The sequence below is a fragment of the Xiphias gladius genome, chromosome 12 (genome assembly GCF_016859285.1).
Source record: "Xiphias gladius isolate SHS-SW01 ecotype Sanya breed wild chromosome 12, ASM1685928v1, whole genome shotgun sequence".
Lineage (NCBI taxonomy): Eukaryota > Metazoa > Chordata > Actinopteri > Istiophoriformes > Xiphiidae > Xiphias > Xiphias gladius.
Genome location: NC_053411.1, coordinates 4,770,536 through 4,797,422, shown reverse-complemented (window position 1 = coordinate 4,797,422; position 26,887 = coordinate 4,770,536). Strand labels below are relative to the sequence as shown.

The 26,887-nt window shown below is 43.9% G+C and overlaps 3 protein-coding genes across 6 annotated transcripts in view; all 3 read left to right on the top strand.

Moving 5' to 3' along the window:
• The window catches only part of dock11 (dedicator of cytokinesis 11), a 60,931-nt gene extending 58,085 nt beyond the window's left edge, over positions 1-2,846 (top strand). For both annotated transcript variants that reach the window (XM_040140492.1, XM_040140491.1), the window contains one exon: positions 1,233-2,846. In XM_040140492.1, coding sequence (XP_039996426.1) covers positions 1,233-1,322 — 90 coding nt within the window. In that variant the 3' untranslated portion in view covers positions 1,323-2,846. The remainder of the gene's footprint in view (positions 1-1,232) is intronic.
• Positions 2,847-4,290: 1,444 nt separating this feature from the next.
• LOC120797092 (interleukin-13 receptor subunit alpha-1-like) lies at positions 4,291-16,531 on the top strand. 3 transcript variants are annotated; one of them, XM_040140379.1, is made up of 10 exons: positions 4,511-4,710; positions 6,668-6,822; positions 7,763-7,925; positions 8,074-8,173; positions 10,113-10,279; positions 10,471-10,601; positions 10,894-11,053; positions 13,035-13,134; positions 14,467-14,551; positions 14,643-16,531. In XM_040140379.1, exons 1-10 carry the CDS (start codon positions 4,608-4,610, stop codon positions 14,739-14,741), a joined length of 1,263 nt encoding a protein of 420 aa, XP_039996313.1. In that variant the 5' UTR covers positions 4,511-4,607; the 3' UTR covers positions 14,742-16,531. The 3 variants fall into 3 exon arrangements, with proteins under 3 accessions (XP_039996312.1, XP_039996311.1, XP_039996313.1); XM_040140378.1 differs by lacking the exons at positions 14,467-14,551; positions 14,643-16,531 and adding an exon at positions 4,291-4,328 and having other exon boundaries at positions 4,576-4,710; positions 13,035-13,618; XM_040140377.1 differs by lacking the exons at positions 14,467-14,551; positions 14,643-16,531 and having other exon boundaries at positions 4,507-4,710; positions 13,035-13,618.
• Positions 16,532-16,872: 341 nt separating this feature from the next.
• On the top strand, positions 16,873-25,943 carry LOC120797091. The gene is made up of 10 exons (XM_040140376.1): positions 16,873-17,181; positions 17,519-17,661; positions 18,878-19,010; positions 19,193-19,292; positions 21,578-21,786; positions 22,169-22,299; positions 23,497-23,620; positions 23,917-24,013; positions 24,102-24,177; positions 25,016-25,943. Exons 1-10 carry the CDS (start codon positions 17,118-17,120, stop codon positions 25,127-25,129), a joined length of 1,191 nt encoding a protein of 396 aa, XP_039996310.1. The 5' UTR covers positions 16,873-17,117; the 3' UTR covers positions 25,130-25,943.
• Positions 25,944-26,887: the final 944 nt, after the last annotated feature.

Sequence of the window (26,887 nt, the reverse complement as noted above, 5' to 3'; positions counted from 1 at the left end):
GATATCAACTTATAACCAGCAGAGTGCGAATTTCTGGCACAACCTCAGCTACTTCCAAGGTGCATGGAAAGGGGAGAGCGTCTTACGCTGTTGTTATGCAGAACACTTGGTTGTAGTAACTTTCTTGACGTTATCGTGGATTATAAATTGAAGCAGTCCATTTGGAGTGGATTATTTTGTTATTATTATGTTCATTTTCTTGCTTTTGGTATGAGATGAAGATGACTGCAGGAAGCTAGCATACATTTTTCGAATGCCTCGGATAATAACCAGATATAAACAAGGTGTCATTAAAACATCCCTGTGTGGCATGAAGCGTTAGACAAGCTAACGTAAGCTAAGCTAAAGCTTAGTTTGAAACTAAACCCACAAGTGTTGACCTGAGGTCAAATAATTCCCTTTTTGATTTTAAACTAAAAGGGTTAACTTGCAACACAACCACTACTTTAATTGAATACAAATGACAAATAGTGATGTCGTTCACTATTTGTGAATAGTGAACAAATAGTGATGTCGTTCCCCTTTCATCACCCTGTAGACCTGCTGCACAGAGACTTTTGGTTATAAGTCACTGCTGCAGCAGCAGCTGTTTGATTGGAAAAAATACAACTGTTTAGTAACCTCTAGTATAAACACGTAGTCCCAGGCCTCTGATTTTTCATCCACATCTCAGAGTTGTTCACAATTGCAACTGAATTAAAAAAAAAAACTCAAAAGAGTGAAGAGAACTGAAAAAACAGGTCAGTCTGATGATCGGGCTGCCGGAGTGGTTGAACGTGCTAAAAGAAAGAGCTTGAGCAAACAAACACAAAAAACAGAGATCAGTGTAATGGTACCCAAGAGATTTATGGATAAGTGTTTAAAAAGCAAAATAGCAAGTGGTGCAAGGACAGCCCGACTTTACACACAGCAATGAGGAATACTGAGGCTGCACTTTCCGCATGAATTTCTTGATCATAACTACGTTTGCCGCAAGGTACTCTTAGACGTGACACTTGAGTAGCTTTGCTTTGTCGATTACATTTTTCTTCACTTTTCTCATTTACTGTGTATTTAGCTTATGTATGTTGAACCTCATAGTGTGTCACATCCTGTCAGCCAGTGCAATTCAGTGTGTGTGTGTGTGAACAAAAATATGGCTGATTTGAGTTTGGTATGTGTGCGTGTGTCTGACCTCCCTCTTTATGTGGGAACTGACACTCATCCAGTCTATGTTTTGCTTTTAAACCCAGATCTACCAGGAAGATATGATGCGCTCGCTCTTGCAAAACTCGCTGCATGTGTTCCGTGCCATCAGCGGGACCTCCACCGACCTGGGCTGACCCCTGTCCCACCGGCCTCCACCCGCCCTCACGTATATCCTCTCGCCTCAGGATGATAACAGGGCCCCTCCCAGTTTCACCTCAGCCCGGCCACGCTTTGCCTAAACGCACCCCGGTGAGGATGCTGTCTGGCTGTCTTCGGCGCGTCTGCCGGATGTGCGGGAGGCGGTCAGGGTGAAAGACGGCAGCGCAGCAGTTGGATATAATATTCAAACCACAGCAGCAGTATTTCTGAGAATGTATCACAGCAACACCAACTTCATGTCAGCACGTCAGGTTTAGATGTTATGCTGAGTCATGCTAGGCTGCATTGCACTTTTTTTCTGCCTTGGCGACGAACTGCAGGATCGACTGTTTTTTCTTTAGAGATAGGTATTAGAGATAAGCATTTTTTCCATCCCCTCTCTGCATTGTTTCCCTTCAGATCTATGCAGGACACGGCACTCTCCAGAATGAATTTTTACTCCTTGAGTCGACTTTTTTTGTCAGAGCATCTGTCCACAGTGTTTTTGTGTGTCACTAGCAGGACGATCAATACCCTAACTTAACCAGTGCTGTTGTAACAGACACCCAAATCGAAAGCAACGACATACTCTGTCAAGCCAAGGGTGAGTTTTTTATAGGCTAGCAGTGCATCCCAGCCAGGATAACAGATTGCGATAAACAGACAGGTCACGCCTGTAGAGTAGCAGCATTGAGCGCCGGGCCAAAGTTACTGCCCTGTTTGTTTTATGACACATGTGAAATCCTCTTCAGTCTGTTCCAAAGTTACAGAAAAGAAAAAGACAGACCTCAGGGTTGTATTCGAGCTGTGTGGTAAAGCTGCCCTGGAGAGGCGCCTGTTCAGTTCAAAAGTAGCTCGGTTACATCGCATATGTAAAAAATCTACTGGTTATAACGGTCTGTTCTAGATTTGTTGGCGTAATGAATAATGTTTACCCAGGAAAGAAAAGATGTTGATCAAAAATCGTATCAGAGCTTTGTAAACAATCTTGTTTTATGGCCTGTAGACATTGGAAGTCGATAACGTGATTTTTAGGGCAGGAAACACTGATCACAGCAATGTGATAATATTTACTTCAGCGTGTGACGAGCTCCTCTCATCTGGGTTTAGATCCAGTGCCTTTTGTGCTCTGCCTTCTGAAAAGACTCCTTTATCTCAATTAATAAGAACCATCAGTGGTTATTCACAGTATTTCACAAGTGCTACACTGAAATTAGCAAATAGAGTAATAATATTTAAGGAGATGTACATAATTTGTTCTCATGCTGTACATTGAAAACTGTATCCATGTATGTTTGTATGTACTGTATGTATGTATTTATATTTGTAACATTGTGGACTCTTGTTCAGTCCAAAATCTGTCCTAGCAGAGAGATTTTTTTTTTTTTTCATTTTTACTGCGTTGTATACTGAAGTGCTGCTGCCTGTCCAACTTACTTTGTAAAGCCTTTTTCCAATAAAACCTGGGAAAGCCACTGAGCTTGAGGACGGTAATTGACGAAGCAATTTCACCTGACGGTCCGTTTGGTGGCTCTTCTGGAGCTTTTCGCAGGATCTCCCTCTGCAGAGGACGCCAAGTTGGCACGGACTTCACTCTCAACTTTTGAGCCAACCCGATCGAGGAATTCCTCAAAAAGACGTCTACGTTTTCCACAGAATCTGGGCAGCTCCATCGGCACATGCTGCGATGCGGTCAAAGGCTCCAGCACGGCTACTAAAATTGAATGTTTAGTCAGATTATTTTCTCAACCTTAGTAGTTCTAAAAAAAAAAAAAAAAACCTCTCAAACACTGCCCCACACACAAATATGAACATACACACCTCCTCTGTACATTCCAAAACACAGGCATTAATCTGCTGCTACACCCACAGTGTTTCGGAGCCTGTCTGCAGGAATTTGTTCCCTTTCAGCCAAAGGAGCATTTGTGAATTGGATGCTGATTGATGGGTTTCAATTAGGTCTGCATTCCACATCATCCTGAACGTGTCGGATGAGGTTGAGGTCAGGGCTCTCTGTGCCAGCCAGTCCAGTTTTTTTCCACACCGCACCAAAGAGAGCTACTTCTTTATGAACCTGGGTTTGTGCATGTCCAAACAGGAAAGGGGCCAAAAACAACACTGTGTTCTGATTTGGTTCAGTTTACTTTAATACAGCTCAACCTATGAAAACAGCTACACAATTTTGTCTTATTTATTCTTTGGCACTGGATGGGTCGAAGTCTGTATAAACAACTCGGCAGTTTAAGGCGGAGGCTTACGATTTCATGCCTTCCTGAATTACAAGCTGGGAATGGGGCGTTTGAAGGAGAGCGGGCATTTAGGGGGCAATTAGGGTCTAATTAAAGGTGTGACTGAGTTGCATTATGACCAGCGTTGGATCCATTGTTTGTCCAGACTAACCACGCACTGTAGCGACAAGACATCTTGGCTGCATCAGTTCTCAGCATTATTTTCTTTATAACTTTATTCTCGCCTGCTGTATCCATTCGAGATTTCAAATGTCCCCATACATCGGGCCATGTCGTGCACTTCTTGTAAGAGGGTGTGTGTGTGTGTGTGTTGGGGGCGGTTAAGTAGCTCAAGCTCGGCATTCTTCATCCTCGAAGTTCGCAGGGCTTCAGAAAACAGCACGGCCGTGCGTTAGACGTACAGTATTTCTCGCAGTTGTTTGTTGCCACTGGCTCAATCCCGACGACTTCCCGGAGCCACGGATGGATACTTTCGCGGCGGTTGTCCGCGCTGGCCGCGGCGCGCATGCGTGAGCTGCCCTCCGCGGGGCGAGCGAGCCACATCGGCAGTTCCCCTTTCGGCTACCCCGGACGCCCCGCGTCGCGCCGCGCCGCGCCTCGCCGCGCCTCTGCCCTTGAAACGCTGTCATGTTCCAGCTGCGTCACCGTCATTCCCGTGCGGTCAGCGCGGCTCCCCGCCCACGCTGACAGCGACTCCGCCCCGCTGTTCCCGTCAGAGCCTGCAGACGCCGCGGACCCTCTGAGACTGTGAAGGTGCGTTTATAGACTGTTGAGTTTTCGCTTTGTCCGTATTTGACGCGGCGTCTTCTCCGTGATCCCACGTAACCTGTCGCCGTGCCTTCACAGACCGTTTACCGTAGCATTAACTGAAACAACCCTTTTTTTTTTTTGTATGTTTTTTCGGGTTTTTTTTTTCTTGCTAGTTTTCTCTGTTTTGTTTTTTTTTTTTTCATTTTTTTTAATTTCTATTTCATTTTATTACAATTTTTTGTGGCTGGAGGAATCGACGGAGCCGGAACGCTCTCAGGAGAAATGACCGCTCAGAAGCCCGAGGAGAACATGAGATCTTTTACCCGGGAGATTTTCGCCTTCCTAATCTGCACCGCCTTGGTATTGGTGCCCTACTGCGATGCAGGTAAAGACTCCTTCATTATCCCTTTGTAATATTAATACCTTTTGACACTTGATTGTTCCCTTGCGTGAGCTCGATTAGGGTCTTAGTCCCCAACAAGGTTGTAAATGCCGCCGGTGTTTTTATTTTTTTTATTTTTTTATTTTTGTAGTGTTTCACATTCTCATTAAAAACGTAAAGACCTGCCATTAGTACCGATGAACTGACTGGTCCAAAGGACAGTTAGGCCTGGGGTTTTTTTCTTTCTGGATTTCCTTCTGTCCTGTTGACGGACCGTATGCCACCTGTACCCCCGTGATTTTGTATTTTACTCATTTCCCAGCATTTATTCTCTCGGTTTCCCAGCCCCGGTCTGTGCCTTTGCGAAGCCATTTGTTGTTGTTGTTGTTGTTGTTGTTTTTTTTTTTTTTGTTTTGTTTTTTTTTTTTTGGATGTGGGCTGAGGCCACCGGGGAAAAACACAAACACAAACAAAAATAAAAATGTCATTACGACCACAAACATGTTTTCAACGAGCTCTCCGGATGCCCCAGAGGCTTTTCTGTCGAGTAAGGGTTCAAAATGTGAATTTAGCCGCTCGTTCACAACGCTTTTTGGTTTCCCTAACAGTCGACGTCCCTGGTTTAGGTCTGTGTCACGCCGAAAGGCGGCTCTCGCTACTGACACAGGGTGAATCGGGCTTGTATGGAGAAATGCCACTTCCCTTTGGTCCGCGGACCCCCCCCCCCCGGTGGTACTGTCAGCGCATCACCAATCTTTCCGGGGGTACGAATTGCTGTGGTTCGAATCCCCTGCCGCCCCCGTCCCGATTGGCATGTGGTATCCAGATGCTTTCGGGCGGCTGTGGCTCAGGTGGTAAAGCGGGTTTTTGCGCTCCGATCCCCGCCTCCTCCTTACAAGAAGTCTCGTTGTGCAAGGCACTGAATCATGAGTTGCCTCATGTGTAGCTTGGATAAAGGCGAGCGTGAAGTGTAGTGGAGACCCAGGCTTTTGGAGGAAAATTCAAGAAAGGGGAGGCCCCTGCAAACTCAATAGACCCTGAAATACACACATTTTAAGCATCATGATTAATCTCTCCTGAAAATCAGGAATAAAATTCCTGTATTGTAATCAGACTGCACTCCAGTGTGTTCCTGCTCTCTATATCCCTATGAGATCTGAACTCATTTTGCTGCACCCTACCAACCCTACCACCCTTACATATGCATTTTTGGATAGGAATCCGCCAGAACTCTCAGGAAATGTATTAAACAAAACGCCCAGGAGGTCAGATATGAGGAAAATGTGTTTGTTCCAGAGCTCATTGAGTTTAGGGGTGATTTAACCTGGATTGTTGTTGGGTTTTTTTGCGAAAGTGGTGCAATGGGTTAGTTTCATTTTCAATGTGGTCATGGAAAATTATATTCTCGCAAGAACATGATGGGAATCCACTGGGCCTTTCAGTAATCCTGGCAAGGAAATGTGTTGATGACACACCGAGCCTTGTATTCTACTTTCTGTTTACTCTTCGACTACCGTGATTGTAGAATAGAGCTGGAACAAAAATATAAACAGCGACTGGTGGTACTACGGCCACCTTGACCGCGCTGTGCTGTGGCGACTGCGGTCAGATACAGCCGGAGGAATCGTCTTGTACAATTCATCGCCAAAACAGAAAATGTGTCGAAATCTTACCTTCTATTTTCAGTTTTATATAAATGGCTAATCATAGTCAGATTCACCTGGGCCCCTATCTAGAAATGGCTTCAAACCAGCGGCAATGTGTTGTCAAAGGACTTGCAGATGTTATTTTTAACTTTTCGAAAAACCGGTTTGGCACGTGTGCTTAAATTAATAAATGTGAGGATTTAAATCTGTGATTACTGGAGCTAATGGGAGCCCATTTTGATTCTCTCTGAACAGCATCATTAGTTCTGAAAAGGTGAGGGTTATTTCTCCCCTTTTGACTCCTTGTCCTACAGATCGCCTCCCTCCGCCGACAGAGCTGTCATATAAGTGGCTGGACCCCTGTGTTGTGAACGTGTTCTGGTCCTGGCAGAGGCCCAGCAGTCTGCCGGAGAACTGTGAAATCAAGTATGACTTCCGCCCGGCGAACACACCTAAAGAAGGAGAAGGGGTAAAACTGGGTCTCTTGGGTATGGGTGGGTGGTCCCAGGGTCAGCTCACTGTCACTTCACTATTAAATTGTTGTAGACAACAAGCCACAGATCACGTGTAGTGTACTAAATGAATTACTGCCAATCAACTGCAAAATACAGGTTTTTTTAAAATCGATTCCAGGAAACTCACTGGTTTCACTGAAAGGACACTCCACTGATTGTACACATCAAGTTTAATTGATTCATTGCAACAGTTAGTCGGCTGGTGAACAGTGGTATAATGCCCTATAAGGCTTTGGAGGGAGCACTCTTATTTCTAAAACAATAACTGATTATATCACACTTATGTCATCAGGGCTATGTTTTTTTTCTTGGTTTAGGATTAGACAGTATGTGTTCCAAACCAGTGTCTGTGAAGTGTGGCACTAAAAAGACAAGGGCATTTACCAGACGGGGAGGATTTAGTAGTGATGTTACTGAGTGTTAGTTCATTTGTTTTATTTTTTCATGAATTACATCAGTCACTGAACAGGAACTGTTTTTAAAAAAAAAAAAATCATTTTTTTTTAACAATTTAGTATTATGTCTAATAAAGTAAAGAGCAATCGTACACTTTCAAATTACCACGGTAATTTATTCTGTTTGGATATGTGTTCAGCCGTCAAATCACAAAAGTCTTAGTTGTACAGGGTTTGACGGAATACAATGCCAGGGAGGAGTTTTAAAGGTAGCCCCTGCTGGCAGCTGCGTGACCGCGCTGTTGTAATGTAATGGATTGTCCATTTAGAGTGGCTCCGAAGTCTCCTCTACTTTCTGTAGGATTTGTACATTTCTGTCTTAAACTATTTTGAACAATAGACCTCCAGCCTGAGACGCTTGGAGGAGGAAGACATGTTTTATGTGTCACCATAGTCATAGTCATGTTTTGTTTTTTTTTTTATTCCTATTTTTTTCTAGAGTGTGCGCACAGAATGGAAAAATTTGACAGTAGAAAGATGTGTCACAGATGAAATGGCTGTTACTGGGACCGTCAGCGTTTATACCGTTGCCTATAAGTTCTGCGATGGTTGGAACGACAGCACACCTGTAAGCACAATCATTAACAGCTCAATTCCCCGAGGTAAGAACCAGAAAGCTGAAATGACAAGAATACAATAACCGACCGAGGTTTTCTCCACCCATTCATCCATTTTGATGCTTAAGAGTCAGACTTGAATCTTACTACGTGTATGTATTTGTGACATGTATATTGTTTTTGTGCCATGCAGCTGAAGTGGTGAAAGATTTCAAATGTGTCCTTGACACCAGGGGAATGAACTGTTCCTGGATCCCAGTAAATCGGTCTCTTAACCTGACGCTCACCTATAGGTGAGAATTACAGCAAAGTTTTAATGATGGTTGTTGAATTTCTATCCTAGGGACTACATGTGATAGAGTGCACTGGGATATTATCATCCAAAGTTTATCAGCACTGGAGTTGCACTGTATCCTCCCCCATGAAAATGAACATAGCCAACATAAGGCACAAAATGGGATGAGTAAAAAGTCGCCTATTATGTAGGCCTCGCAGCACAAAAACTGTCAAGTTTTGGCAAAAGTTCTCCCTGTTATTACATTTTTGTTTTCAGTTTCACTACACTGTTGAATGTAAGATGGTCAACATACATGCCATGTCGGTCAGCCTAGCCCCTTTAGCTCCTCTTAAGGGAGTGATTTGACTGTATTTAGCTACTTGGCCAATGCTCATGAAGTCAGGAAAAACCAGAATTTAGTGCCAGAACATAGACTGTTCTGTCAGAGGAGTCCCCTGTCCCGGCACAGAGGAGAAGCATTGTACAGAGTGATGGCAGCTGGCAGGAACGACCGCCTGTAGCGTTCCTCGTCACAGCAGAGCTGAAGAAGTCTCTTACCGAAAGCGCCCCGCTGTTTGACCGGCAGCTCGCGGAGGGGAAGCGAGATGTTCTCCGTGATGTTCAACAGTTGGTGCAGCATCTTCCCCTCCATGAGCAACTCCAAGGGCTCCACAGAGCCAGCCTTGCTGATCAGTTTGTTTGGTGTCACTGGCTCTTTTGCTGCCGCTCTGGCAGCGAACAGCAGTGTAGAATATTGTACCAGTCACAACAGACTGATAAAAGATCTGCAACATCTGGCTGCACACATTAAATGACCTTAGTTTGCTCTGTCCCTTCCTGTAGTCAGCCTCTCTGCTGCATTTCCAGTCTAGACTGTTGCTGAGGTGGACTCCAGGGTATTTGTATCCCTCCACTACCTCCACCTCCTCTCCAAGAATGGGAATGGTCAGCATAGTCCTGGTCCTCCTAGTTCTTTGCCACTTTCAAAAGCAGGTGATTGTTCCCAAACCACGCTACAAAGCGGACCAACAGGTCCCTGTGCCCTTGTCTCCCGTCCACCGCCGACACACCCCCCCAACTGCAGAGGGATGTAAAGAGCAACAGCACCAGCACATGTGTACTCCGTCTGCAGATAATACGCATGACAACTCATGGCTAGCACAGTGTCTGGGCTACAGAGATGCTCTTTCACAATAAGTTATCAGTGATTACAACAGCTGTTCATCTCAAGCACCGCAGTCCCCCCTCCTTTTTCTCTTGCCGTTCGGTCTGCAGTCTCTGTCGGCCCGAGCGGTTCGAAAGCTGTTGATGGTGGAGATGGAGTCTGGAATACGATCCATGTCTCTGTAACAAAAAAAAACCAAACAAAATTCTGCATTCCAGATATTCCTGCTGGGTCTTTGTCAGTGCAACGAACTCATCCATTTTATTCACGAGTGACCTCACATTTCCCCTGACAACGGATGGAAGAAGGAGTTTATACTTTCTCCTCGACAACCCACTGGGAATCTTGGGGCCGGGCCAAATGGGTTTGGAAAGCGCGATCATCTTATCGCAAAGTTAAACAACATCCCCGCTTGCATGGCAGGTGATGAATTAAATTCAAAAGTACAAAACGCAACAACATTAAGAAGAGCTCCTGCCACACCATCAGGAGTGCTCGGCGAAAAAACTACAGTACAAGCGGATGGGATTCTCAGGCTTCGTTCAGGGCCGGCAGTGTCGTGAAATGCATTCATTCCATCTGTCAGTCCATCTGTCAGTCCACTGGGATGTTTAATCTGTGAGAGCATCTAGTGGTGACGGAAGAAACTGTCGCATCCATGGTCACTTTCAGAACTGTGAGGACTAAGCAAACCAAAGCAATTCTGTGTTGTTTTCATTTTGGTGAAATACATGCTAGAGCCTTCTTTTCTCCCCAATTCCCTTATCACCTCTCCATTTTGTCATTGCAGGCCTTGTGGATCCTCTGAGGAACGTATAAAAAGTTTAAAAGTTTGTGATCAACCTTACAGCGGTGAAATACGGGATGGTTGTTACCTGAATCTTGGTCGTGACGAAACTGACATCTGCATTTTTGTGAGCACCGAAATTGGAGGGAGCATCATCAGACCTTTACTTGGTTGGTGTTATTCCTAATAATTTCTTATTGATGTCATTATATATTGTGAATTGTGAATAAATATTAAAAATCTACTGTTAAAATGCTTTTATTACAGTGATGGAATCTTGTTTTTTAGTCTTTTGCTGCTGCAAGTAAAATATTGGATTTCCCTTTTTCTTTTTCCTTTTTTCTTTGTACAATCTCCTCAGAGATACCTTCATCGAAGCCAAGGATCAGAGAAGACAAACAACACCTCAACCTGAGCTGGACACCTCCAGAGGTCGGAAAAGATTGTGAATGGATATACGAGATCTGCTACACAGAATGCAACAAGACCAAAGTAAGTTGTCGAATTGAACCGTTTATCCTAAAATTTTCTGTAATGAGGTTTTGCATTTGCTACACTGACACGTTTTCACACATACACATTGAGTCTATCAGTTGCAAATACCCCAAACGGGAACATAAGTTGTATTTCAGCAGGACAAATCTGTTGTGTTTCTTGAAATGTCTGTGTTTATATCCAGTCATTCAAATTCAGACAACTGCAGCTTTAGTTAATCAAGACTACACAGTTTCTCTATACCTGACAAAGTGCAACGCTGTGGCTCAGTTTGCTTTCTACTTTTTAGCCATGCCGGAACTTCACTATGAACGAGAGGAATTCTCCGGATCAGAAGACTCCTAGAATATTCTACAATGAAGACTGCGAATACAAACTCCGATCCAGAGTCAGTAGTACCAACTCTTGCCCAGCAATAATCAGCAACTGGAGTGAGGTTGTGTCTTATGGTAACTGTCCAACCAATTTTACTTACACTGATTTGTCAAGGTCCATTTATTAAGTACATTAAAACAAGATTTATGTTAGGTGATTTAGTTTTGCATTGCATTTTTATATCTTATTGAAATAAGAGCCAGTTGAACAATTACACGATCCTGAAATCTCATGATACAGGCAGTGAATAAAGTGGAAGGATCTTCCCCTACTTTTGTTTTCACCTGTAAAGTATACTAGAATATACAGTGGCAAAAAGCAAGGAACCCTTTGGAATTACCTGAATTTATGTATCGATTTGTCTTAAAATGTGGTCGGCTCTTCAATTAAGTTAAAATTATGAGAAGACACAATCTATTTTAACTAATAACACAAAAATCATTGTATTGTTTTTGTCCATATTGAATACATCATTCAAAGATTCACAGTGTAGGTTGGCAAAAGTATGTGAACCCCTCGGCTAATGACATCAACAAAAGCTAGCTGGAGTGAGGAGTTAGCAAACCTGGAATCCAGTTAATGGAAACCGATTGGGGGTGTGGGTTAGAGCTACTTTGACTGAAAAACACTCAAACATTCGGAGTTTGTTATTCACATGACACATCTGATGTGAATCATCCTCCCAAAAAAGAGGTCTCTGGAGAGATATTATCTTAGTGTCGTGCACAAAGCTGGAAAGAGTTACAGAGTCATCTCCAAGGGAGTTCAGATAGTCCTCCGTCCCTGGTCAGACAAACTGTCTATAAATGGAGATTTAATTCTGTGGCTACTCTCCCTAGGAGTGGATGCCCAGCTAAGATGACTCTAAAAGCACAATGCGGAATCTCAATTTGGTAAAAAAGAGGCTCATTGTAAAAGCTGAGGGTTTAAAGGAATCATCGGGGCTGGGTAACATCTGTGTTCATGAGTCTACTTTACTCATATCATAGTGCATGGTTGCATAGAGCACGGTGTGATTTGGGGCTGCTCCGCTGCCTCTGGGCCTGGACAACTCTGCCATCACCGAGGGGAAAATGGATTCTCAAGTTTATCAAGGTGTCTTACAGGATAATGTCAGGGTGGCTTTCCGCCAGCTGAAGCTCAGTAGAAGCTGGGTGATGCAGCAGGACAATGACCCTGAACGCTGAAGTAAATCTACTAGAGAACTACTTCAGACAGAGAAAATCTGCCTTTTAGAGTGGGCCAGTCAAAAGCCCAGACCCTTTAGAGGAGATGCTGTGGAATGACCTCAAGAGAGCCGTTCACACCAGACATCCTAAGAATATGACTGATCTGAATCAGTTCTGTAAAAAGAATGGTCCAATATTCCTCCTGAACGTTGTGCAGGTCCGATTTGCGGCGACAGAAAGCGCTTGTTTGAGGTTTATTAGAGGTTCAACCATGTATTAAATCCAAGGGTTCACACATTTTTCCACCAGCACTGTGGATTTTTAATGAGTGTGTTCCATAAAGACACAAAAGTTTATAACTGTCAATTTCTGCTGATAAATCATTTCACAGTTCTTACATCAGTCCTGGATAAAAGGACATATCATGAAATACATTAGAACAGACAGAGGTGAACACTGTACGTGGGATCCTATTTTGCAGAACTAATCGCTATCGTCAGCCAATCAGGGGTTTCAGTCATTGATGTTTAGACAGATTTACACTGGGAAAGAGACAAAAATAATTTAAGTTACTAATCGATGGTCTTAAAAAAATTCACAAGCTAACTTAGATTGCAGCTATAGCAGTAGGACTTCAGAGTTTTTCCACTTCCCTCCATGTAGCAATGGTTTCTGATCAGCTCTCACATGGAACATCAGGATTTGGTTTTAGCAAGCAGAATGAGTCTGGAGGATTTAACTGAGTGGGTTGGATTGTGGCATGCTGTGGTGGTCTGGGTGTTGGTTATTAAATTTCTCATCTGAGGGAAAAGCTTGAGATAGTACTGAAAAGACAATGTCGCGTAGGTCAATGTCTTGACCAACTCCCGTCTCTTGTTCTTCACAGGTACTAACAAGCCTCCTGACGTGACACTGGCCGTGGTTGCCATTGTCATCCCCATCGTTCTGTTTGTCTGCGTCATTCTGTCGTGCTACTGTTTCAGGAAGTATGTCCAACTATTGGCTGATAATTTTGCAATCCTTTTCAAGAGTCTGTGTTGTAATGCAAACCTTGGTGAAATAGTGCAACGAAAACATGTCACCGGAATAATGCAACACCAACAACTTGTATATAAGTTTAATATACACCAGAGAAGCAGAGGTTATGCATGTGACAACCGTTTGTCAAAAACTGATGACCGCATTTTTTTGCAAGAATGCCCTTTAACATGAAGAAACCTAATCATTCTAATGGCCATAGCGTGCCGCCAGAGGACAAACGCTGTAGCTTAAAAGTCACAGGCAGTTGCTGTTACCTCCAACTGCGCCTACTTTGCTGGTGTGCTGCCAAAAGTTGGGCAAGGTTGAGCTTCACAGAATTTCAATAGGAAACAAACAGCTACCTGAAGAGATTGTTAGGCCTTGGCTTAAAACTCTGGAGGGCTTTAGCGTTTAATGAGCGAAAAGAGAGTGTGTGTGTGTGTGTGTGTGTGTGTGGGGGGGGGAATCTGCACCACCTGCGGACAAAGGTAGGTGGATCTTTCAAGAAGAGCTACGGTAAATGAAAAAGTCATAGGAAAGGAATGTGTATCATGCACCAAGTCAGTTAGGTGTAGCTTTCTTAACTTGAAGAGCCCCTGTGGACATGTTTAAGACATAAAACTACACAGCTTTGAATACTAATTCCTGATTGATGTTTTTTCTAAATAATAATGAGTTCAGTAATTGGTTAAGAATTCTAAAAAAGCCTGTTAACTCCTTCTCCCTCATTGAAAATTTGGTGCTTTTGTTAAGTATCAAAGGTTCCACTGCTGCACACAAAATGTCTTCGCTGTCTTCACTTCACTGAAAACAGTGTTCTGAGAGGTGTCAAGTTTCGACATTGCACTTTTTAGCTTGCATATTGCACCACAATTGGCTTTCAAAATGGCTTTGATATCAGAAAATCGTGTCCATACATGCTGGTGAGCCCAGATAAAGATTGATTTTAAAACAGTTTTCTTGTGTCAGTGCGCAATATGCACATGCATCATTCTGCACAGTGTGGGTCAAACACCCAAGTGAAGTGACACTAAGCAAAAGACATTTTTGAGCGGAGGGGGACTTTTAAAATTAGCGACAGTTGACTCAAAGCCATTGCAGAGATCCAACGCCTCTGGCTGTCCTGCTGTCAAGGAAATCTTTACAGTAATCTGTGTTTAACAGATATGGACACATTTTTCTGACAGGGAAAACACCTGCCTGTTGACATATTATACATATTATAGTTTGGTGGTGGAAACATTGTGTGCTGGTTGTTGCTTTTTGTCTCTGACACGCTTGCTGTGCTGTGTTTGTAGGCACAGTGACATTATTTGCCCCATCATACCAGATCCTTCAGCAATATTCAAGGAAATGATGATGAACGGAAACAAAGAACTTAAGGTATATTTTAGGAAAACAAATACAAATGTGTATGCTCTGCTCACCTGCTCTCTCTGTCTCCATTAAGACTCATTACGCTCTTATTTTTCAGACCACAACAGGGAGTCTGTACACGCCGGTGCCAGAACCCATTGAACCTTGCAAAATTACCCTTATAACCGAAAACAGCGTCCTGCAGCAAAACTCCTGAAATGTATATGTTCACAGCATTGCCGGCAGCACAGCTGGACTTCCGCTCTGGGTGAATTCATCGGGAACATTTAAAGAGTAACTTAACACCACGCTGAAAAGCTTTGTTTTACCGACCTCTTCTGGCTGAAAGCTTCAAGTCCGTCGCACGTCTGACAAGTGTGCTCTATCTTACTTGTACTGCGCTGGCCTGAATAAAGCTCTGCATCGCTGCAGCCAGGTGAGAACTTCAACTACTAGAGGGCAGCAAAAGCAAGATTTTCAGCTACTATTAAGTTACTCTCTAAGGGTGCTGCGGTTGTAAGCTGCTCCATGTGTCATGGACAGGATGAGGAAATGCAATGAATCCCTGGGACTGCCTTAAAAAACAGCTGCGCAGCTATACACCCAGAAGAGCAAACAGGACAAGAAAGTTTGCCATGCCTGCACTCTGCTGACACTTTCCTGTTGAGCACAGAGGAGGACGAAAAGGATGAGGGCGGGTAGTGTGCTCGGCTGGATAGAATGGAGGACTGCAAGTTGGCCAATGGAAGCTACATTTACTCGGCACTGACCTACCAGTAAGAGAAGCTGGTGTATCCCTGAATATCGGCCGTACAGATCTAAGAGATCACAGGGAACGACAACCCAATGCCAGTATGACTGCAATTGTGGCAGCTGTACAATGAGCTGGAAGGACTGGGAAAGACGTTACTACCTTTCTGCTGAGAGTGACCCCAAGACTGTACTGTGTCAGCCTCCGAATGAGTCTGGGCATGCATCCAAACGCTGTTTTGTGAGGAACTGGGGGGGGGGGTGCATGGCAAGTAGCACAAGGCCAGTGTCCTTGTGTTAGTCGTGGGAGTCTGTTCTTCGCATCAAAAAAAGTAACAAAAGAAGGAAGAGACTTTATCCCTTAAGTGAAATTCAATGAGGCAGAATGGCTACAGTTGAATGCTGAATTTCTGAAACAAAACTTAACATCCTCACAGTCATGTCATTTCCTCTGGTAATCTGTTATTCGTGCGTATCAAAAGGAATTACCCTGTTGTCATCCGTCAGGATATAAACTGACCTGCATGAACTTTGCTGACAGACACCGATAGTTCTGACTTCAGCCTCTGGATCCCAAATGTGAGGAGTTCATGTGACCCACTTCTTCAAAATTTGACCCGTGGTGTTAAGAAGCCTTCGCACCCCTTTTACTTTGAAGCTCTTTAAAAACATTTCTTTGCCTTTTTTTTTTTTTTGCTTAGTTGGATTTCCTAGAACTACTTGTTGGGTGACTGCCGACTGTTTTTGCTGATTAAACCGAAAGAGTGAAAATGTTTGTGTGTGTTGTGCGTGTGTATGTGTGATTACATGCCACTGGGATACTTACAATTGGCTAATTCCAGCCTCCGGCTCCTTTGTAGTGACAGTTTAACAGGAAATATTGGAGCTGTAACAGTTTGTAGATGTTGTTCATGGATTTTATTGTCAGCTTGGAGCAGTGAAATGTCTTATCTTTAACATTTCTACTACGGCAACCTGTGAAGATATCAACCAAAATCCTCACAAATGATGGGAGGAAGGATTTAAAAGTTTGTCACCTGTGCTTTGATTAATCTTAATGGATAATGTACTGATACATTATAGATCAGTAATAGCCCTGAATAACTTTTGGGTTGCCAGGTTGTAAATAACCCCTCTGTCTGGCATTTAATGTCCTCTGGAATGGCCTTTAAGATTATACTTTTGAGTTTCCTGTTCAGCTGCACGAAATCTGGACAAAAATCTGCAACTTGTCAAGATACATGCTTTAAAAATAAAATAAAAATAAAATAAATCAACTTGATGGATTATTATTAAAAAAACAACCAATGATTCCTCAACTTGTGATTTTTTTTTTTTTTTTTTACACGTACACCGGCCAACGAGAATCAATTCGAAGTTACCAACGTGTCCCCATATTGGAGGAGAAGCCTGTTTCCGACGAGCCTCGGCCGGTGCCTCTAGACAACCGAAATCGTGGCGCGGTGCTCGTCTCGAGAGGCTCCGGGAGCGTCCGCTGTCACGCTCGGCAACAATAAAGCTGCGTTCAGGGATCGATGCTCTGCCCCTTCTTCTCCACGCCGATCTACAGTGCATGCGCGTCCGCGCGTCCGCGTGTCCGGGAGAAGAAAAAAAAAAAAAAAGGGAAGCACTCCGCCCAGCTCCAGAGCCTCCTACGGATTTCACGTCTTGTCGCGCAACGGAGGCCGAGAGTTCAATTGAGGACGTAGACTCGCCTCGCTTCATTGCGGACGGCGGCGGCGAGAGCGACCGGAGGGACAGCGCGCGCCCCCCGCGAAAAGTAGACTCACCGGCGACGAGAAGCGGAAGGCTGTACGGGAGGACATCGAGGGGGCCTACCGGGATGTTTCCGAGTTTCGGCTGGCTCGGCTTGGGCTGCCTCTTCCTGGCGGTCGAGTCGCGGACGGGTAAGGAAATTACGCCGTCGCGTACCCACCGGTGATGTGTGGGAGAGCTCCCTGTCTTTGGCAGCGCGGAGCCTACGCGGCGGAGCTTCCCAGTAGTGACGTCGAGGCGGGGTGGGGGGTCCGTCGCGGCCAAACCCGAGCTAGGAAACGGGACCGGGGGACGCTCCGTGCGCTACGGCGTCGCACACCTGCGCTCGCATCCAAAGTCCCTCACCTCGAAGCTCTCTCACACACACACACACACACACACACACACACAGAGAAGCTAATCAAAAGGCACACCGAAGTCCAAGGGGTGTCAGACTTCTGTCTTTTCTCCCTCTTCTCTCTTCCTAAGGCCACATCACACCGCCGCGAAATATCACCATACGCTGGATTACCGACTTCCAACCGGAGCTGACCTGGGAGCCGTCCCGGCACTGCGGCTCCAGTTGCAGCTATACGTTGTCCGCTGAAATCAACGACGATACGCCCCAATATGTGAGTATGCTCGTAGTGGTCTGCTGGGTTGAAGTGGGGTTCCGTCCAAAGGCTGCAGCACGTCGTTCACGCGGGGTTTTTCTTCGAGGCTGTACCGTGGGTCGCCGCGGCACCGACACCCGAGTGTCCCGGCGGTCAGAACAGTACCCTGAGTGAAGGGCACGGGAGGTGTGGCACGCTCACACATTTCCACAGCTGCTCTGGAAGCACCAGTAACTTCCTTTCCCCATCTGGGAGCAGAGCTAATGACCCTCTGCAAGGGTCATTATTCTAGGATGACCCTGGCTTTATCATATTTGATCTTTTGATCCTCTTATCACATGTTTATATTATCATTACTATTATTAAAGCCTCTGTGTACACACCAGAGGAAAGAGGGAAAAGACTGTGGTGGACAGCTTTGGTAGCACACCACTAGTTTCCCATCGGTGGGAAAAAATCCACGCTTACCGGCAGCTCGATGACGTGATCAGCGGCGGAAGAAGGAGTCACATCCTTGTGTTTTGGTCAGCCCTGATGTCTTGATTAGCAAGCAGCATTCACAAGTTGCAGCTGGTCAGGGTGGAAGGGAGTCTAAACTACTTCCCACACCGTCGGGTAGTTGGGTCTGCGAGACTTTTGAGAAGCCGATCGTGTGTTTTATGTGTAAAAAAAAATCTTGTTCTGCCAAAGTAACTTTGCCAGCTGTCTAAATGGAGTGGAGGGAAAAGTGCAGTGTTTGCCTCTGCATTGCCGGGGAGTAGAAGTGGTTAGTAGTAGCACCAAGCGAAAAGTACCTCGGAACTGTACTTATGTACAAGCTCTCGTGTCCGTGTACATGGTCACTTTCCACTCACTGGCTACAAATCAAGTTCTAGAGTTTGTCATAGACCACCTGCACGACTTGCATTTTTTTCAATCCATATACGCTTGGGTGCTCACACCGATGAGCCGAAACGGCAGAAGTCAGTTCCCTGCCGAAGAGCTATCAACAGCACGTAAAGAAGATCCATAACGTTGCTGGTGAGATGTATTCCTGCATTTCGATTAAAAAAAAAGATGGCCAGTGCGTGTCCGATTTTTTTTTTTTTTCTGAAACAACTACACGACCGCATTTTTGACTGCCACGTTACTTGTAAAGTGCTAGGCTGTGTCAGTGTCAATGCACCTGATGATGGTTTGATTGTTTGTTTGTTTGTTTGTTTGTTTGTTTGTTTGTTTGTTTTTTCTCTGCCAGGAAATTGAGAATTGCACTTCCGCTTCCTGGAGTCGAGAGTTTGGGATTGAAGGAGGACTTCTGAATTTTAATATTAAAACTGTCTGTGGTAACGAGACAAGTGAGCCAGCTTTCTTCAACGCCTCTTACCCAGGTAGCTCATCTCGCTCACCCTTACCCCTACCAAGGCCCGCTTTTGTTTTCCAAATTCTGAATGCCTTTTGAGTACGCAAAGAAATGTGGACCAAAGCTTTTTTGAACCATATATGGACTAGATTATTGTCTGTGTATTTGTTTGCTCATTGAGATGTGTGTATGCATCTCTCTCCCTCCCAGAGATGGTGAAGAATCTCAAGTGCTACATCCGTTCCTCCAAACATTCTCACTGTTCCTGGGAGTCAGCCAGTCCAACTAAAGATCTCGGTTTTTTCTATCGGTATGTGTGGGCGGGGGATTTTTTGTTTGTTTGTGTATTTGTTTTTTTTGTATGGTCCTTTCACAACAAAAGGACACTGTGAAGAAATGCTGTAGATCTCAAGTTGTCTCAGAGCAGTGAGTAAACTAAAACTCACTATTACACAGCATACGTGATTGCGCTGTATTCCTATATTTCCTGATACGCCGCGCTTAACTTTGCTCTCGCAACACAAGATCCGGGGTGAACCAAAGAGTAAGTAGTGTGCTAGGGTTCAAATTCCTACATGCTTAATGGCTCCGCTGTTTGTCGGCCCAGGCCTCAGGCGGCTGCCGGTCGACTTTAGGCATTGTTCATCCGTGTGAGGCATATATTTGTCGAGGCCCATGCCAAATATAGTAATGGAGTATTAAATAAAGGGGGGGGGGGGGCTGTTATCTCCAGCCAGCCATAAACAAACAACCATTACCATAACCAGGAATCCAAAGCTTAAAAGCATATTTGGAGTTCATCATCAAATAACATTAATAGCATGACCTTTCTTTTTTTTTAAAACTGTAGGTCAGAAAATATCATCAGCCATATACTCCTGTGTAATGTTCAGTATATTCAATTTATTATTCACAAAGCTAAACTAATGCATACCATTTTAGGAAATAAAAGGATAGATCTGGTAAGTAGTTTTCCGACTGTCAACAAATCCTGGGAAAAGACCAACAACCCACAATGAAGTGGTTGTATTGACAAGTACTGTCTGTGTATCCAAAGCCTGATATATCTTGTTCCTCTGCATCAGAGCTCTATTGTTGTCCAAAACTACCAGGTGACATGTTCTTTCATTACCACGAACACGGCTACTGTCATTTATTTTGAGTCAGCCCCCCTGGCAGAGTCCGTGGGTCATGAATACTCTCTAGAGTATCATGTGATTTAATCTGCATCTGAAAATAGTCCCTAACAGCATCTTCTCCTGTTCGAGTAGCGTTTGGTGAAAACCGCAGCAGGCTGTTGCTGTGTCACTTAGCATCTGCCGAGGGTAGCTGCCGGTTAGACTGGGTTCAGGTACACCGGGACTCGCTGGGTTTTAGTTGTACGTAAATCAAAACGCAACTTGAAACTCATCTTAAACCTGTTACGATTTCGTGCCCAGTTACGAAATTACCGAGCCCTTTTTAAAAAAAAACCCCAACAAACCAGGCATTGGTGATCTGATTTTAATGAGTTGCATCTGCAGCGGGAATGACTGGATGAGATTCCCAGGCAGGGTGGGAAAGCCCGGACTGAATCGAGAGATGGAGAGACGGAGTAACACCTGGCCGGTCTTACGAGCTTTGCTGACAACCATAAAAGCTTTTAAGAACACCACGTTGAAGCTGCGAAGAAGGATTATTTATAAGTAAAAAATAAGCATGATCTGGTGATCGGCGAATTGATTCATCAGTCAGCGCAACCAGCTAGCTCCCTACTTCTTTAAAACCTGCATTCGCTGATTTTGCATGGCCACTGAGGGGCAGCGGAAACAAAGTGTGAACACGACACCGACCGTCACACGCCGTCCCCCTTTCGAGTTGATGAGGTGAACTTGATAGTTGTCGCTTTCGAGCGCTTTCGCTGGGAAACAGCTGCCTCGTGCGGCTGAAAATTACACTGCGAGAGCGGACCAAAACGGTAAATGTACGGACCGGACAGATAAACAATGAGCTGAGACTCGCTAGCCCAGCGGAGCGGCGGACTCCAGTGATATTTCTTTGTAGGCCGTTGTTTCCACTAAATAACTAAATAATACATAAGCCCCCCCCCCACCCCAGCGAGCCGCTCAGCTTCAGGCACTACTTTGGAAGACTTCCACGGGGTCACGACATGCAGCTGTTGCAACCCCAGCCGCATTTGGTTTTTGGGTGTGGATTAAACGATAAGATATAACATGTGAATCAGTCAGCTTAGAGGACCCGGTATGCGAAATGTGATACCTTTGGGGCCGAGCCAGGGGAGCTATTTCCTCTTGTTTCCGCTCTTTATTCTAAGGTAAACTAACCAGCCGCTGGCTATTGCTTCACATTTAAGAGATTGACCTAAGAGTGGTTTCAATGCTTTCATCAATATCTCAGCAAAAAAGAAGAAAAAAAGGAATAAGCATGTTCCCCATTTATTTTATGTCTGTTTTTGATGGTGTCCTCTGGCCAGGTCTGAGTAGTAAACTCCGGGCAAAACTGGGCTTATTTAAGTCTACGTTCATTTTATTCATTCATTTCAGGAATAGTGTGCAGCATCAAAGTTAATCGCCTCTTTTTCTCTCTCTCTCCAAGATTGACAGAAGATAGTTTGGGTGAAAATGAAAACGACCATGCCAGTTCAGCCCCCTTACAAGAGTGCCCATCGTACAGTTTCACTGATGACGTCAGGACTGGTTGTGACCTGCAGGCGAGGACCACAGATCGCATCTCCATCGTACTTAACGGGACAGTGAACAACAAGTTTGTCAGGAACACCTTCAGCAGATATTTTCGAAACGATGGTATGCAACAAGTGGACTTGTGATCATAGTGTATCAGGAGTTCTGTGGAGGGAAGACTCTGTTGAAATATGTTGCACTTCCCCATTCTCTCTCACAGTTCTAAGAGAAGTTGCTCTCGGTCCTTTCCTAGAAATTTTTTAGCAGTTACTGTGCTGTGTGCGTCTACATGTGTCCGTCTCCGTGTATCGGATTGTGTAATGTGGGATATGACACTATGTAGAACATTGCACACAGTGCAACTATTTTAGGAGAGCAAAAATACGTGTGGGTCTGAGAGGGGGACTTTCTCGAGTGCTCCTGCTTGCCTAACAGCTTTTTTTATGAAGGGTGACTTGATTATGGTTACCGTACATGTACATCTGTAATGTCTCTCTATGCACAGTGAGACCTTTTCGGCTTGAGTGGACAGTCAATAAGACTGTGGATAAATTCAAGATCAGCTGGATTCCTCCTGACATCATGACTGATCTCTGGAAATTCAGAATGAACTACACTGAGTGTAACGAAATAAAGGTGAGAGACAAATTAAAACACCACTGAAGTTCTAGCATTGAGATTCAATCAACTTTAGATTTACGGGGTATTAATGACCATATTAAGTGTATCTCTCAGGTCTAATTAGTTGATTATCTTCTAAAAGTAAAACTTAAACATTCGGGATTCTACACGATAGAGCCAGAATGGAATCAATCGCCCCATCAGGTTATGTTCCCTCAGTCCTAGAATCCAAGCCTGTAATCTGCATAAATTTGAATTTTTTATTTCCAATTTGAGTTGACTTTAACTTCTGGATCAGAAACTGAGCAGCTTGAATAGAATTTTTTAGCAGTGCTAGCTACACTGGCAATGGCGGTGGCGGTCAATCCGTCAACCTCTGCGGTCCAGAAAGAAATATATCTCAACCCCCAGAGGATGGATTTAGACGATGACGTTCGCGGTGCTCAGAGGATGGCGCTTCCTGACTTTTCCTCCAGCACAACTAGCACTTTTGGCTTTTACTAAAATATCCCAGCGACCATTGTATGGGTTGTCATCAAATTTGGTGGTTCCTGTAGTGCCAGCACCTGGTCAAAGTTCCCCCACTTTTCTCATGAAATATCCCAACATCCGCTTGATGGACAGATATCCCAGAGGATGAATCCTACTGACTTTGGTGATCCCCTGAATTTTCATTAGAAGGTTGGCATTTGTGGTTTTGGGTGAAATGTCTTGACGACTGTTAGGTGGAGTGCAATGACATTCGGTACAGAATTCATGTTCACTTTGCGGATTTGCTGCCTGAATTTAATCTTGCGGCATCATCAGGTCATTTTATGTATTTTACAATACTTTGGTTTATGAGCGATGACCTGCAAAACTAAGAACACAAACTAACGCAACGGCACTAGTATGGCTGTAGACTCTTAGTCTTGTTTGAATATTGGACAATTACCTGAAAAATTCAAGAGGGGCAAACCACGTACATCAGAATACATACTGCCAATACATATAGGTTGTTTTCAAACACATATACTTTAATGCTTGAAATTCAATGGTGTTTCAATGTCAACATTATATAATAAGTAGTGGTTACATTGACAATAAGGTATGCAGTTGCGTCTTATTTTTACTGCTATAGTTTGCCGCCACGGAATTCAGTCATATTGCTGAAACAATTACACAAATAAATTGATTAGTCACTATTACAACTGTGCCTTCATTTTCTCACAGGGGACAGACATAATACACGAAACATCAGCTGAGCTGGACCTGGTCTCCCACTGTCACTATTGCATGAATATTAAAGCTGTGTACGAAGGCTTTAGTTCACCACCGAGCGAGCAGAAGTGTTTTGGTATGATCATTTTCTGTCTGTCTACGTTCTTACTTTCATTGCAAAATGAACTGTCCAGCAGTTTCCAGCCACTGTGCATAGGAGATGAAAAGGTCGCTGCCATCTAGAGGTTATTTTAAGAACGGCATTGTGGCAGAAAGAATTGCATTCTATCCCGCCAAAGTTGGGACTGGGTTTTAAGCTACCTGTAAAAGCACTTGTTTGAATTTCCACTTGAAGCATAAAAAAAAGCTGTATCTGTATAAGTCGCTCTCAGCTGATACTAATGCTGCTGCTGTTTTCGCATGCAAATGCAGATGCAGATAAAGATCCGAATACGTTGGTGTACGCTGCCATTATCCTCCCATTGATGTCTTCTGGCCTGGCAGCCCTGGTTTTTGTGTGTTACAGGAAGTATGTAAAGCCTACTTCTTTTTGCTGGGCTCCCATTGATTGCTGTCTCTTTCTTGTTTGCGGCTAATATTGACCTTTCCCTGTACAGGTATAAGGCAAATATCTTCCCCAAAGTACCACAACCTCGGGACCTCCTCAGCGATATTTCGGACAACAACAATAAGGTGACTGTTTTTTGTTAAGTGTGGGTTTACTCCCCGATTATCCTGTCTCCTAAAACTATTAAAAGAATAGTATGACGTTTTGGGCAGTGTGCCGATTGGCCATCTTGCCCAGACAGTAGCGGGGGTCGGTACCACGCCCACGTCCATGACCATGAGGTCAGGAAACGCCAAGTAGGCCACATAAGTTAGGTATCGAACATAAAATCTGGAGTGTAAAAACGAAACAGTGTGGTTTAGTGCTGGGTGCAGTGACCTCCTGTATTCTGGCGGCCTGGCAGTGTTATGGTGACAAGAAGAAATACTCCGGCACATAAAATCCCACCCTGTCATTTTTTCCCTTTGCTTTTTTTGGACCGATTAAACCAACAAGATGTGAAGTGCTAATTATTGAGCTTTAGAGTTGCTTGGTAGGCACATTTTGTTACCTTTGGACAGCGTCAGGCTCGCCGTTTCGCCTCGTTTCCGGTCTTTGCGCTAAACTAAGCCCGGCTAACAGGTTACTGGCTGTCACCTCGACATTTAGTGTACAGACATGAGTGCAATCAGTTTTTCTCATCTTACTCTAAGCAAAACAAAAAACAAAAAACCCATGTGTCTCACTAGTAATTTAACAACAGCAGCAATAAAGGTGGTTAGAGAAAAAAAAAAAAAAGAACTGGATATAATAACAACATAATGGTATCCAGGAACACCAGACAATTCAGCTTCAGATATTATCCTCCCCAGTTCTCAAACCAAGTGTGCCCATAATAGCAGCAATTGTGCGAATTTGTAAAATGACGGGGTTTTTAAAACGCCACACTGAATTTGGCTTTCTCTTCTTCTCTCTCTCTCTCAGAGCACGGTCTGCAATCTGTACGTCCCGGCCGACGAAGAAGAGAGCTGTAAAATCACTCTAGTTACAGATCCCAAATCAACAAACCACACTGCTGACACATCTCTGCAGTGGTGACAACTGGCATCAGGGAAGAGATTCTTGTTGAACTGATTGGGGGGAAAAAAAGAAAAAGAGATTTTACTGTTTAGCTGATGAATCCAGGAGATTTTTAGGAGGATGCTTGTGTAAAAGGACCCCTTTGAACATGCTTTGGGGCCTCTTTTTTTTTTTTTTTTTTTTTTGTGACATTTTGATTAGCCAAGTGTGTGGCAGCAGCAGCTACTACTTTCCCATGCAGTGTTTTTCACATATTAATGAAGGGCGATGCAGAGGTAAGTCGCGCTGAAGAGCATGGAAGTGAATGTCCTTATCAGGACACAGCAAACCTCCCACCATATTAAGTTGAATTCACAGTCTAAACAATATTCTAGAAACATTTCAGTTCCTACAATTCCTACTATGTTATTTTGACATGCAGTTCCTTTTTTGGAGATGTAATGAGTTAGTTACAGTATATTTGCCCCTAATCAGATTTGCTTGTTTTTTTTTGTCCTCGACGGAATGAACCCAAAGCATCACTCTATCACCCGTTACTCTACGTGGCCATAGACATGTAGACGTTGTTTCCACTAAATAACTAAATAATACATAAGCCCCCCCCCCCCAGCGAGCCGCTCCGCTTCAGGCACTACTTTGGAAGACTCCCACGGGGTCACGACATGCAGCTGTTGCAACCCCAGCCGCAGGGCCTCATGGGAAATGGGAAGACATCGAGAGTTGAGCAACATTGAATCGAAAGAGAACGGGCTGATCTATACAACCATGTGTCCCTAGACGTTCTGCTGCAATACATTTTCAGACAGTGACTCGCTTTTTTTTTTTTTTTTTTTTTTTTTTTGGTAATCAGTTGATTGTTTTAGCATCTACCAAGCATTAAATACATAAATGCTAGACATTTGCTGGTCCCAGCTGGTGTGAGAATTTTCCCGCTTTTCTTTGTTTTATATCATTTCAAATGAAATATTCAGGGGTGATTTCTGGACTAATGGTCAGGCAAAGCAAGCAACAACTTGAGACATCATCTTGGGCTCTGGGGACTTTTATCAGAGAAATAAGCGATCTGTCACCGATAGTTCATATGATGTCACTACCACCGTGTGTGTTTTGTTTCTTTACTGTTTTTATAGATAAATATTTTTCTGATTTGAATTATTAGACTGCCTTTTTTAATATCAGACCAGGGACCACAGAGTAGCATATCTGAGGTTTACTCAGATATGTAAATGATGATAAATACTCTTATGTAGCTGGACCCAGCAGCAGGTCAGCTTAGCTTACTAAGTAGTTATTTTGAAGGGCGCAAGGTAGGTTCATAACCTTTTTAAGGTTATGAAATAAAAAGTAACAGTGTTTTTGTGTATGTCTGTAAAATCCGCAATGATATTTTTTTTCACAAAATTGTGCTGAGTTGGCCAGTTGACGCCAGTTGATGCCAGTTTCTAGAAATACCGTGCGCTGGCTGACTGACTGAGAAGCTTCACAGAAGTTGAATCAGTGTTTTGTGTGAAGATTAAACAATGTGTGTAAGAGTTTAACGATGTGGTCACTCTGGAGTAAGGAGCTACTTCTTTAGAATTTAGGTTGTTTTTAAATCACTCCTCATAATTTTTGCAAAAACACATCTATGTAATAGCCCATTTGTAATGTAAAGCATCTTTTCTTCTTCCAGTTTCTCCAATATATGCATTCTGTCACTTTTGTCCTTTTCCTTACTGCTGAAACACTTTGCACCAAATCCAGAATCCAGATTTTACTCATTTTCTAATGAATAAA

Coding starts and splice junctions, on each gene's coding strand:
- LOC120797092 (XM_040140378.1), top strand. CDS start 4,608: ATGACCGCTCAGAAGCCCGAGGAGAACATGAGATCTTTTACCCGGGAG. Junction 8,174..10,112: donor AACCTGACGCTCACCTATAG/GTGAGAATTACA, acceptor TTGTCATTGCAG/GCCTTGTGGATCCTCTGAGG. Junction 10,602..10,893: donor CAGAATGCAACAAGACCAAA/GTAAGTTGTCGA, acceptor TCTACTTTTTAG/CCATGCCGGAACTTCACTAT.
- LOC120797091 (XM_040140376.1), top strand. CDS start 17,118: ATGTTTCCGAGTTTCGGCTGGCTCGGCTTGGGCTGCCTCTTCCTGGCG. Junction 17,662..18,877: donor ACGACGATACGCCCCAATAT/GTGAGTATGCTC, acceptor TTTCTCTGCCAG/GAAATTGAGAATTGCACTTC. Junction 21,787..22,168: donor CAGATATTTTCGAAACGATG/GTATGCAACAAG, acceptor CTCTATGCACAG/TGAGACCTTTTCGGCTTGAG.